We start from the raw sequence: 14038 nt of genomic DNA on the forward strand, positions 1-14038 counted from the left end.
TCGTTTGTCCACTTGCTGAGCTGATGCCTTTGACCTGCATGTACAAAACTAAGTGATATGAACCAGTTAAACACCAGCATATTTTTCACTTTTAGACTGAAGTGAACCCTGATGGCGAGGCTGTCCAAAACCTCTCCTGCTTCCATTGAGTGTATTCTGCTATTTGCCTCCACACAGTCCACACAGTGTGTGTGTGTGTGTGTGTGCGCGTGTGTGTGTGTGTGTGTGTGTGTGTGTGTGTGTGTGTGTGTGTGTGTGTGTGTGTGTGAGCGTGCGTGAGTCCCCACTGATTAAATTCCACCATAAATGATTATACTTAATGAAATGCAAGCAATTAAAGTAAAAGCCTGATCAAATGGTGGCTGACGGTCAGTCAAATATGCTGACGTGTAATTGAAAATGTCCCCTTTCTCTCGTTCTCCAGCACGCCTGTAATATGAATCCGTTTAAAAACAGATCAGGTTTCCGGCATCAACAGGGGAGTAGATGATACTTAATCAACTAATTGACACAACAAAGACCTTTTCGAATGTGTTCAATGACAACTGGCCCCTCTCATGTTTAATGCTAAATTATTCACCAGGATGAGTCTTTTGCATCCAAACTAGCTGTAACTTAACATTTCAGGCGCTGGTGAACACGTCAGGCAGCAAAGGTTAAAGGTTGAACTGAAGTAAAGTAAGATAAAGTAAACTTAACAACTTTGTGGCGATATCGCTGGTGTAAATCACACTTTCTCTTTGTGAATATGATAATAAACAAGCTGGCACAAACCGTCTCATCGAACATGAAAAGCATGGAGCCTCAGTTTCATTGATCAGCTATAGCATTAAATGTTATTACTCGTCAGGCTTTTTGGATCAAAGGCAATTATTCATAATTCACCTTTCCAAAATCCTGTGGTGTCGCTCTGTACTACAAAAGCAACAGAGAGCAAGGAATACAATTTAATGGATTACCATTTTTTCTTGTGCCTTATGACACAATGACACAATTACCTTGAAGCTTATTTTCGAGGCGGGAAAAAGAGGATTGGGTGACAGAAAAATAAGGCGGATAATATGCTCTCTTGTATTTAACTTTGACAAACTTACAGGCTCAAGGCGTAACCGTTTCCTAGTCCTTTCTGTCATGCTTCAGAGAGTGGGAAGGGCCCTGTATACTGTAGCTACAGGTCATTGTTGCCGTTCAGATGAACTAAGTGACAATAATTGAGTTAAGAGGGGAAACAAATGATGTCATGAGTGCATGAAGTGGAAAGAGTCGACTGATTTATTTTCCAAAACAATACATGCCAGAGCAAATCAGTTTTATTGGGAGGTGCTGCGGGGGTGGTGGGGTGGGGGTGTTCAAACTGTAGCTCTGGTTCACTAGGCTTCACCACAGTGCCACGGAGGGTGACTGTGCGCACCGAAGATTAACTGCTGACAATAAGTCACTTTTATCGGTGATTAGTGGCAGAACAAAGAGCGAAAAGTCAGGAAGTGGTCGAGGGAGCAGTCAGATATGTTTCCTACAATAAGGCAGCAGTATGACGATGTTTAAATACTCCTTTACAAGTACAAACACTGCAGTCGAAATGTGGAGAGGCATTATCAGCATTATCATTATTAAGATCATTGATATATTCTATTATTGTATTACTATGATCACATCAGGGGAAATGTCCATTTCATTAGAAATGCATTAGACAAAGTCAGTCACACTTATGAAAAAAAGAAATGAAACCAAAAGCCAAGTATGTGTGCGTGTGTGTGTGTGTGTGTGTGTGTAAGTGTGTGTGAAACAACAAAAACAAAGGCCGTTCAACACGGCGTATTATGTTACTTACTACATTTCTGCTAGATTTGTCATTCAGCAGCATCAGTGAATAAACATATTACTTAAAGCCCTTTGCAGAGTATTAACTGCTCATGTGACAGTCGTTATGATTGTCTATGTGTCTGCAGACAGTGAGACAAAAAACGGATATGTGTCCCCAGAAATCTTCTTTTCGTCCTCTGGTTCTGGATGCATGCTTGTACTACTTTTATGAATGAATAGATATATTAATAAAAGTCAGTATTTTAATATATTTAATGGCCTTGTGATGACTGGTTTATTTATCATTCTGCACACAACTGTGATAATATCCCAAATTCTGATCATATTTGCTATAAGAAGTTATTTTGCTTGTTAAATGTTAGTGCTGGTATAATTTAACACCATATAACGGTCTCACAGCGTTCTGTGTTCAAACCTAACTGCAGACTCAAGATCCGTGTTGGAAATAACATAAACATAGTGCACAGTGCTTCTAATGCCCCTGGGCATGCAGCACAGGTTGGCAGTGTCACAGCATCAACTCAAAGAAGAGCACTAATGATGTGAAATAGGCCTGAAAGACACATCGCGTTGTTGACATTCAACTGTGGGGAACTCGTTCCATTCCAGTGTGGATTAAAAAAACAACCAGAAGAATGATTAAAGTGACAAAGGTTCTGTCTGCTCCTGTCCTTTATCTGACTGACGACTTCACAGAAGAGAGACTAATTGCGCGGGGGATGAAAGTGGCCACAATTATTTCCCTATAATGGCACAGATGCATCTATTTCAAAGAGAGTTTGCAACTTCAGATGAAGTTCACGTAATGAAGTCTGAGGTGAGGGACTTTGTTCCTGCACGTTCATGTTGGAGTGCGTGTACAACTGTGACTCTGCATGCAAGAGTTTAGATCTAATTAATCTATCTATCTATCTATCTATCTATCTATCTATCTATCTATCTATCTATCCATCCAGACCTGGTAGTTTTAAATGCAGTACAATGCAAAGTTTCAAAGGTCAAAGGCTTCATCCGTCACCATTTCCTCACCGCTGTGGAGGTTGTTTACTCCTCTAAAGTCAGTTTGAACTTGATCCAATCACATCTGTCGAACATTTGGGCTGTGCTACCAAAAAAAAAAAGAAAAAAAAAAGAAAAAGCGATTGTCCCAGTTTTAACATAGTCGACAGTCGCAGGCATGCTGAGGTGGTAACTTCAGTCTGTCAAAAGTTTCCCTGTCTGTAGGTGTGTGGTAAAGCAGGGGCTCTTGTTGTACTGAGGTAGAATGTGACTCATAATCCCTGATGACTCATGTGGTGCGTTAAAGTCACACTGAGGTTCTCAATACACCCTGATTTTCATGCTGATACGGAATGGGTACAGTGTTGACAGCGCTGGAGCTTCCTCTTTTTGTTCCACTTTTTTAACAGTTTTTTCTTTTGGAAGTGGAGGGGAGTGGAAGTTCTTAAACTGTGCTCTGAGACGGGCTTATCTCTGAAAAGCTTGATATGAATAACTATACAGGAGAAACTAGAGTCTGTTAAATATGCACTTAACTGCAACAAGAAATACACTCGGTGAAACTAGCTTAAAGGGATATGGTAGCTTTAGATATCACAGCAAATGATGCGCTGTGAACACAGTCCTTGCCTCGGGCCAACACGGTGACTAATGCATTTAGCTGCGATTAGACAGCCTATATATTTAATGTGAAAACTGGTCATGTTTTACAAGAAAGAAAAGGGAGAGCATCAAACTTGTGCTGGCCAGGAAACTGGTTATATAATAGTATTTTAGCAGATTCCAGTTTAAAAAAAAATCTTCTTTAAAGTTTATTTAATAACCATTTAAATGGAGCTTTTTCTTCTCTTCAGTATGAGGCAGTGCATTGTGGGAAAAGGGTGAGGCACTAATTTACTGTTTACTTGTTGTTGCGTGCTAAGCTTTTTCCTTTGTTTGTCACAATCCAGTCGTACAGTAAAACAAAAGGATGAATACTAAAAGAGGTCTCAGCTCAGGAAAATGTGTGGCCGAAAAGAGACGTACCATTAACGTGTTCTCAGTCCCAGCACATGCATGCACACACACACACACACACACACACACACACACACACACACACACACACACACACACAATTTAAATAAATGTAACTGCTTTATGTGTATCTTTGCACTTTTCAAACACCACTGGGAGAATGCAGTTTCTGGGTCATAGCATGGGAAAGAAGAGCCTCAGAAAAACGCGTTTAATACATTTGACTTTCCAGTACTGCATGGGTATATGCATACTGCGCTGCATATGATGATGATGATGATGTAAAAACACCCTTTGATGTCCTCTCACTCATAAAACAGCACCGCATGCGGTCTTTAGTCTAAATTTACTGGATTATTAAAACATTTGATCACATCTCTGAGTTTAATATTGTGTAATTGTGTGTCTTGCTGTGAAACATTCAGTTACACCATAAGGAACCATTTAATATGCACTATAAATATGCATTATACTTGAGGTGATGCTACAGTGCTTCATTCAAATATAAGATATCTGAGTGGAAACCTGCTCAGTGTCATATTCCCATGCGGATGAGCAGAGAGGACATCAGATCCCGTTGCTGACATTGGACTCATTTATTGATGTTTGCTGGCAACATGTACAGGATGGACGCAGACAATGTTAACGCCATACTTGAAGGAGCTCATTCCCTCTGTATTTTCAGGTCAGTGGCTTTCATCAGATGTAATGGGGGGGTGTGTTAAATTATGAATGGAGAACCACTCTGCGGACGATGAGGATGATGCAGATTATTCATCCCTGCTTCCTTCGAAGCCACTTCTCAGCAGAGGGATTTATCACCAGAGGGATGAGGACTGTGTTACCCAGAAGTGTAAAATAAGTAGATTAAAGGCCGCAGCCAGTGACTGGTATCACCATCTGGATTATGGTCTGGATCAGGGGTTCCCAAACTTTTTAATGTCAAAGACTTGCACATTGATATATATGGGTCGATAAGATTGCATCTGAAATGGCCTGTGTGGAGATTTGTTTTGCAGTAGGTGTTGATTTTTTTCTCACTGACACTTTATCTGTCATTTAAATGTAACCGTTATTTTACCTGGATAGACTCTCAGATCAGGATGTTTTTAGGAGAGTCGTGGTCAAAATGACTGCACAGTTTACAGAAGAAAGCAAAGACGTAACATCAGATGACAAAGAGTCAAAAGGCAATAACAAATGATGGGAGGAACAGTAAATACCGACAGTGGGGTGATCACAACATTGTTTAGTTGTAGGAGCTCCCAGTGAAAAAAATTAGAAAATGAAACTGTTCCTCATGTTGAGGTTTTTGTCAGTTCAGCATTACACAATATTAAAATATTCTTTTAGCTAACCTTGGTCTAACCAGGACAGTCTTGAGGGTATATTGACAGAGTCCTGGCAGCAGAGTTTATAGAAAATATATTACAAACAGAATAAGCAGAACAAAACAACAAAGACACAATATCCTCTGACTGCACGGGGTGGATTAATATGGAAAAGGACCAAATACAATGACAGAAGAGGGCATAAAATGAATAAAATCAAGCTATTTCTCATTTCTCTGAGGGCCTCCTGGAAAACAATAAACGACCTAAAGAAGGTAGCATGGATCAGAGCTTGGACAGCGCTGAAAGATGATGATGATACTGATAATGTGTAGGTGGAGGAGCAGACACATGAACGTGACGATGATGGAGAGGATGATGACATAGTCAGAGCACCCTGAGCTTCATCCTCCATCCTCTCTTCCTCTGTTTGTCATGATTATAAGCGAGCTGTTTAGCAGCCGAATAAATGTTTTAAATTTACTTGTAACACACGGGCATGCCCGACGGTTTGTGGGCCCCCGGGCTAAACACCAGCGACGTGGCAGGGGAAGAGTGATTGCTGCTGATCATGCAGTACGCCGGCTGCTGATCACTTTATCGGAACAGATCAAGTTATGGCTGATTAATTTAGACACCGAATCAATGCGTGCTGTTGGCTTCATCAGGGCTCTGTTCACCTCGCAGGCCTTCATTAGGTCGTGTAAAGTGACATATGTAAAAGGCTTCTTCTGAAGTGCTTGATTACTTTAGAAAATACAAATGTCAAACTCAGCATCTTGTCCGGTAACTGGGGCCAGTCTTCCTCCACATTTCTGCCTTTTTTTAAAAAAAACTTTTTTTTTTTACCTTATTTCAGACAATTGGCCCATAGGAAATCAATAAGTTAACCAGCAAATCAAGCTTTACTCTCAATTTGTTTGCAAATATCACCCGTGTCCCAATTCCTCTCTCATAGTAATGAAAATGTGTCAGTGAGCAGCCACCTGAGCAACACGGGGATAATAAACACAGATACAGTAGATGCTCATTTGTGAAAGCTCGAGTCTGATCCTGCACTGTTTCCCCTCTGCCGTCTGATGGAGGTGTAGGAGGAGAAAAGGAAGGAGGGGCGAGGAGAGGAGAAATGAGGTTGAGCTCTGATGAGGATGAATAGTGAAGAGAGGAAGAGGAAAAAAGAGGAGGAGGGTGGGGTAAAAAGGAAGGGGGGTGGTGGTGACTGAGAGGAGAGGAGGGGGGCGCAAAGGGAGAGAAAGGAGAGATGGGGAGGGAGAGAAAGGGTGCTGAGAGGGGTCTAACTCTGGCATAAAAGTAAATTCAAATGCATTATTCATGGCTCTCTGTGTCAAAATATCATTTACGTGTGCTGTGTTGACTCATGGCTCGTAAAATGAGAAGGACATGAAAAGAAAGAAAGGATGGAGGAAATAAACAACTCAGGAGGCTTTCTCTATTCCTGGCCCGAAAATAAAAAAAAGGAGCCCTGGCGCGCTCTCCCTCAACTTATTAGGCATCAATTATTTATTGTACTCTCTGTTTACTATTCTTTATCTGTGTAATAAGCAGCCACCTTGTCAGAGAACGTCTCAAAAACCGTCTTCAAAGTTTGCACGTTTGAAAGGGACTGAAGGAGTGGATCTCACCTTGCTAATGCAGCAGAGCCCCAGAGGAAAAAAGAACTCACATCTTGTTATTGACCTTAAAACCTGACGCATGTATGAAGGTGACAATTATCAAATCAACCCCAATCCAATCATGTCAATAAATCTTTGAGTCTTCTCGCCTGCCTAAAATCTGGGCCAAGATAACCAGCTGCTGTGAGATTTCTTCTTCTTCTTCTTCTTTTTTTTTTCCATTTTAATTTTTCTGATTTTCTGTATAATGAGAGCTGCCACTACTGTACCATCAGCAAGCCTCCAGTCTCTCTGTCTGGGACCGCTGGCTTCATACAGTAAGTACACTGACACCACAGCAGCCCCCACAGGCGGAGCGCAGTACTACCACGGCTTTCAGCTTCAGCGTTTAATCACATTAACAGTGGTTTCCAAACTAGGGGTCGAGGGCAACAAAGAGGCCCTCAAGATGAATCTCAGGGGTCATGAGGTGATTAACAGGGTAAACGCACAAAAAACATTTCCGATCTTTGCTTTTTCTTGTGAATTACTGGATTATTTGACCTCTCCAGGCTGCTAAAAATATTCAGATGAAACAGAGGTGCTCACAAAAAGCACTTTGTGGTTGACCTGGTTATAACACGAGAGCATGCATGCTTATTTTTTAAGAGGTTGCAAAGAAAAAAAGCTGCAAAAACAGTTCTGCATTGTTGAGAGATAGGATACCGGTGTGCATGAAGTTTAAAAATAAGAAATTTGATCATTACTGGGCCACACGTATCAAGAATAAACACATTTTTACAATTATATAATGTACAGAAATGACTGATGTGTGTGCAAACAAACAAAAAAACAACAAAACACACTACGTTTGCTGCAAATAGATGGTACACAGGTTTTCTTCTTGTACTTTCCCCTGCCTTCTTCTTCTCTTCTCACCCATGTATTAGTATGCATGCATGCGAATGTGAGTGTGTATATATATATATATGTGTGTGTGTGTGTGTGTGTGTGTGTACCCAGTGAAGGTGGGGGCACATATGACCTGCTCCACTTTTATTTTGATTTATAAGGCTGGTGGAGAGCATCATCACAGAATCGCTTCATCTTCTCTCCTTTATTACACCACATTTGTTTTCATTTTACTCCCAAGGCCTGGCTGAATATATTACAGATTTCCCATGGGGCCGCGGGGGCCAGCTCCTCCGCCACGAGAGACAATGGGATGACGGGGAGGGATTTCTGAACATGCTTCATCATTAGAGGTATTAGCATTATTTTGACTTCAAAACATTATCACAGGATTATCATTATTCTCTGTATTAGCAGGATAAGTAGACACATTTGTGGGAGCATCGGTCAAGCGTGTTTGGTCGTAATAATAAAAGCAATAATTGCTCAAGCCAGTAAGAGATAATTAGAGACGTTAGAAGTGTCAGGTGTCAGAAGGGACTTTTCTAAAGAGATCATTTTTTTAAATGTGCTGTTTCTAATGGAAAAATAATAACGGTGACTCTGTCTTACATCCCTACCTGAATCTTTCATTTGCAGCAGCAAAAAATAAAAATGTCCTTTGCCCACTTTACTGATGCAGCCTCTACCTCAGATCCCATTTTTGGTGATTTAAATGAGACAACCCGCCCCTACCCCACCCCAACTACCTACTCTCACATCCTACCATAGAGTCTGGCAGTGATTTGAGACTTCTTTTATGCCTGAGGGTGAAGTGGGGCACAAAATCTGATTCAGTCTTAGGAAGATAACTAAGAGCAGAACATTACGGTGGAGATAATACGGCAATTGGGTTTAGCATGCAGAGGTCAATGGCAGGCTAATGCACAATGTAATACATGATTGACTATGGGAGCCCAGGGGGGGCTCTCTGGTCCTTTCTGGGGCCTTGAGGTCAATGGGTGGTGCTGAGACTTGTTTTGGGTCAGTCTGGAAACAATATGAGCATGAGGTGGGGAATTATGTCCATTTATCATGTTTGTCATGTGACTTTGGCCCAAAAGATTTCTGTACTACACCATCATTTTTTCCTGTTTCCATTTTTGAAAAAGGAAACTGATGTTTTGTAACATTTAATAGTTAAATATTTAATTTTCTTATAAACTCAATTGAATTTAGTATTTGCTGTAATCTTTAAGATGCTAAACAAGAGGTAGATGTTGAATTTTAGAGAGCCAGTAATAATAAAATACTGCAGTCAACTATTAATACTTGCTGACGTGTCATCATTTTACTCCATGTCAGCCATATCTTCCTCTCCTTCGTCCCTTTATGCAAGCATTGTTCAACTCTATCTTCCATCTACGAGTCTGTCTTTAGCAACAATAGAAAAGGCACAAGGAGCCCATAAAAATGGGCAGACCGCCTTATTTTAAACTCTCAACATTTCCCACAACTCCAGTCATCATGATACGTGCTCCAACTTCGACAGTCATAGCGAACCATCTTTTTAACACCTCATTCACATGTTCAACATTCACAGCCAGCAGTGAAACTGATAGCATCTACATCATTTCAAGGACATACAATAACACCCAGTAGCCCAGCCTGGCTACACGAATGCATAGAGGAAAGGTTTCCAGCAACATTATTCCATGATTGAATTCCCAAGGACAAGAGGAAAGAAGAAAAAATGGAAAATGAGGAGATGGAACGGGAGGGGAGGGAGTCGGAGCAAAGCGTTTGGTGTGGTGAGAAAGCAACATAAAACACACACACACACATACACACACACACAAACACACACAAGTACACACACATTTAAAAAAAAGCAAAATATAAAAATGCATTAACCTTGTTTACATGTACGCGTTCTGTGTTCTGGGCATATATGTGTATGCAAACATACGAACGGATGCCCTTGCAAGTGTCAGATATGGCAGATAGTGCAGGAGAGTAACAGATACTGTATTAGTTGTTAAAAAGCTCACATCTAAGATCCTATTGGCTACTGAGCTCGCTGTAAGCAATGCGGTTGCACATGTAAATTGCATGGCCTTTCCACTCCTGGGGGTAAAATTACCCCTCACTGCTCACTGCACCCTGTATAATAACCGTCTGGATTCTCCCTGTTTGAGAGTTTGGGGGATAGCTGTCAATCAAATCAAAGCCAGACAGAATACATTTACATAGTTACACTACATTGCAACATCTGAGAGACACTGAAAAGATTTATTTCACAAAAAAGATCAGATTTCCACCCAAGAAATAGACGATACTGTCAGATTTGATGATTTTGACCTAAACACACTCATATAATCACACTAATGCTGAACCATGTCTGTCTTTAAGAAGTTTCTGTTCGGCTGCAATCAACTTTCATTATAGTACTTATTTGACAGTAATTATGTTCAGATTGATGGAAGGTGAACTAACATGCCTGGGCTGCTGACATCTTTAAGTGGAGACCCCCACCCAGAGGTTATGAAGGGTACTGCACCTCAAACATAACAATTTGTTGTTCTCAGGCCAACCTGCAAAAACATTATGAATGAAGTGCTTATTACAGTTTGAGTTCAAAACAAACCACGTAATTACTGTGTTGTTGATTAAGTACATTTACTGAAGTACTGCACTTTACTAAATCCTGAGGTACATGTACTTTATTGAAGTAAAACCATTTTGAATTGGCTTCTTTTCAACTAACTCATTTCATTGAAATTACTTTTCACTGAGGAAACAGTCGTTATGAAAACTGTTAGGGTGACCCTCTCATGAATCTGTTGCTTTGTCCTGCACTGGCTGGTACACTGTGGCACCACCTTATCAGGATCAGGGGACTGAATCAGATAGACAGCCCAGTAGGGCACAGGGAGCTCGTCCAGACTCATCTGAAATCAAATACATGCTGTCTCATGGAGAAACAAAATGTAATTGTACTGACTATCTCATTCATTTGCTGCTATCATGGCTTATGGACACAGAGTTTCATGATGCTCTGTAGGACAGAAGTCAGATTTCATCTACAGCTGACAGAGGAAGAAAAGAGCGAGAAGCAGCAAGCAGTGACACAAACTGCCGTCACTGTGACGACTGAGGTCTGCATTTTACTGACCGGTTTGTATGTTGGCTTTCCTGACAGACTAATGAAAGAAATCTCAGTTCATTAACAGATGTTGGTGCAGTGGAGAGTGTCTGAGAGTCTTACAGGGAGTAAAATAAGAAAATGGCAGAAAATGTGCAACAGAGGGAATTAAAAGGAAAGAGAATTAAAAGAATTAAACTTTTTAACTCCCAGGAAGAATAACACTGAACCTGCATAGTGGATTCACAAAGGAGGTGTAAACAGCTTGTCAAACTTTCTTTCTTTTTAATTGATACTTTTGGAGAAGTGTGTAATAATCCCCCCCCCCCCCCCATTTTACACTTGCAACTTCAGTTGCGTATTAACACAAATGGCCCCTAAAAACCTGCCTTGACAAGAGTGATACAAATTTTAAAGTCGCCCTCCAGTCAAAAGTTTTTTTTTTCTTGTTTCTATAGTTGAATATTTGGGCTTCACTGCATAGAATGATGGATGTACAGGGGCTGAAAGAACGAGCACGATTTGTGACATCTCAAATAGTTTGGAAGCTTGTCCAATATTCCACATATACAGTAGTGATGTGGAGACCTGAAGCAACCAGTGCACATACACTTGTGTCCAGCAGTTAAACTTGCAAACTGAAAAAAATATTTGCGTATTCATACACTCAAACAGACATGACACAACTTTCATGTGTGCCTTGATGCACATGTGGAGAAATTCTTTAAAGAAACCATTTGAGGCAGCGACCAAAAAGAAAATATGCGGACAAGCTCATAACCACCACAGTTAAATCTGTCATTTCTGCTCTTCCTCGGTTTGGCAGACTTGTTCAAATACTCACTGAATATGGGAATACACTGTGAAACAGCTGCGATGTCTTAAGAACATAGTTAAGACACTGATGGTATTTATGACTAAACCACATGTAACTCCTGATTATGCCAATAGATGGCAACACAGGGCCAGACTGAGAACGCTCCACACTGTGACGACTGTGAGCAAAGAAAAAACACTATAAATCTCAGTCAACTGATGCAAAACGTTCAGGGAACAATTGATTGTGACGTGATGCATACGAAAAGCCTCAAATCAAGGTTTAAGTTCAAGTGATGCTTTGTGTAAAAACTAAATCCACAGCACAAGAAAATAAGGCAGCACAGACAGAAACAACAGGATAACAGAAACGCTGCTAAAGTGCTGCTGAGATTAATGTAACTGCACAAAGATGAGATAATCCTTTATTAACGCAACAGTGGGGAAATGTGTAAAGCTAAAGCCTTAAAGAAAATAAATAGCATCACTAAGGTGAAGTGCAGAAACGTGAACACTGATAATCTATTCATAACATTGTCATCAGATCATCATCTTCCACAATCTGCTCAAGAATCCAATATGTTACACCTGAATTGTCTCTACAAGCCAACAGTCACACTTCAGGTATGAATCAGTGCAGCCTTTATGCCATCCAGAGCATTTTCTACTGCGACATTAATCTTGATTATATTTTTTCAGTTTTCTAGCTTCATTATCAGTCAACAAGGAGAACTTGGAAAAAGTGTGTCTGCTGTGACATCCCATCAAAAAGCTCAGGACCCCTGAAGTGCAGAGGTGGGGATGTAACTCTACAGGCACAAGGACCCAGCTCCCTCTGCCTGGGCTGCTCAGCCTGCAGGTTGTGTTCTGGGATATTTGTCCAAACAGGAGCACATTCTTGTGAGCAAGAAGTTGACATGGAGAAACACTGGTCTGCAGTTTGTGCACTGGTTCTAACACTCGGTGCATTTGTGCACTTTAACACAGTTTTTGCTGCAGAGGCTGATGGCAATTTAACAGGTATGTTTGTTTGGACTGTTTCAGTAAAATCTGCCAATTTACTGTTTACTTCTGGAAAGAAAATTGCATGTTTGTCTGTTTCATTCCACAACAAGTTGTTTAGCAAGCAGACACCTTCATTAATGTAATCCCAATTACTAACCACCAGTTGATCTTTCTCCTTTTCTGCTTCACTGCCTCTTTCTCTCAGTGATCCTTCCGAAACCAGGCCACTGCCCACGTCTCCTTAATGTTGTCCCATCACATAAGGGCTGTGTGTGTGATGAAGACTGTCCTGCAGACCACAAATGCTGTGTCTTTGACTGTGGAGCTGTCTGTGTCCCTCCTGCTTTCAGTACGAGCCACAGTGATTAACTTTTCCTCTAGTGGGCAGCTGTTAAATCTTTGGTTAAATCTTCTCAGTGTCTGAGCTGACCGTGGATGGACAGTCCAACAGAAAGTCCTGTCTAAAGCCATGTTTTTAAATTAATTATCTTTGTATACATTCGTTCCTCTTGTCCCTTCAGCCAAGCCAGGAGTGTGTCCTCGCAGGCGCTGGGGTTCAGGGCTGTGTGCTGAATTCTGCTCTAATGACAGCGACTGTCCCAATAAGGAGAAGTGCTGCCATAACGGATGTGGACATGAGTGCATTGCACCATACACAGGTTAGACATGTGGCAAAACTCACTCCAGTAGCTTTTGTGTGATCACATTTTGTATTTTGTGACCATGTTTTTGTGTTTGGTGTGTCAGTGAAGCCGGGCCGCTGCGCTCTGCCCCAGGGAACCCCCATGTGTGCTGAGTACTGCTATCATGATGGTCAGTGTCCGGGAGAGCAGAAGTGCTGCAAGACAACCTGCGGCCACGCCTGCAGCGAGCCCTGCTGATTGGACGGCCAGCAAGTCAGCTTGTTTGGTACTCCATAGCAGCACACTTTGGTCCAACATGTGAGCACTGGTTCGCAAAACGCCTCCATGTTAGTTGGAGAAAGTAAATTGCTCTCCTTAATATAGTTGAGGAGACATTTCATGTGCCTGTATTTAAAGTACGTACAAGAATCAGCATATTTTTTGTGAATTTTCTTTTGATGAAGTTTTCTAATCGACATTTGAAAAGCAAGAATTGCAGGAAAATCTGCTGTTATGTTATTATGACACAGTCGGGACAGTAGTTGGTAGGGTGCCGTTCAGTCTTCAAAAGACCTGCAGTTTGTACCTGAATTTGATGAGTTTACAACTTTGCAATACTGTATATTCTAGTATATTCTGAGTGGAGAAAAATGTATTGTACTGATGTATCTGTTGCTTGTATAGTTTGAGGTTATGGAGCAATCTTTATTTCTTTCTATTTCAACTAATAAACACGTCTGGAGAACCTAGAATTGTGTTATGTGTTTATCACCT

General features: G+C 41.0%; 1 protein-coding gene across 2 annotated transcripts; it reads left to right on the forward strand.

The window, feature by feature from the left end:
* The first annotated feature begins 12510 nt into the window (after positions 1 to 12510).
* Positions 12511 to 14016, forward strand: wfdc2 (WAP four-disulfide core domain 2). 2 transcript variants are annotated; one of them, XM_076741384.1, is made up of 4 exons: positions 12511 to 12656; positions 12847 to 12990; positions 13163 to 13300; positions 13389 to 14016. In XM_076741384.1, exons 1-4 carry the CDS (start codon positions 12554 to 12556, stop codon positions 13520 to 13522), a joined length of 519 nt encoding a protein of 172 aa, XP_076597499.1. In that variant the 5' UTR covers positions 12511 to 12553; the 3' UTR covers positions 13523 to 14016. The 2 variants fall into 2 exon arrangements, with proteins under 2 accessions (XP_076597499.1, XP_076597500.1); XM_076741385.1 differs by lacking the exon at positions 12847 to 12990 and having other exon boundaries at positions 12515 to 12656.
* The last annotated feature ends 22 nt before the right edge of the window (positions 14017 to 14038 follow it).

The sequence above is a fragment of the Chaetodon auriga genome, chromosome 10, assembly GCF_051107435.1.
Source record: "Chaetodon auriga isolate fChaAug3 chromosome 10, fChaAug3.hap1, whole genome shotgun sequence".
Taxonomy (NCBI): Eukaryota; Metazoa; Chordata; class Actinopteri; order Chaetodontiformes; family Chaetodontidae; genus Chaetodon; species Chaetodon auriga.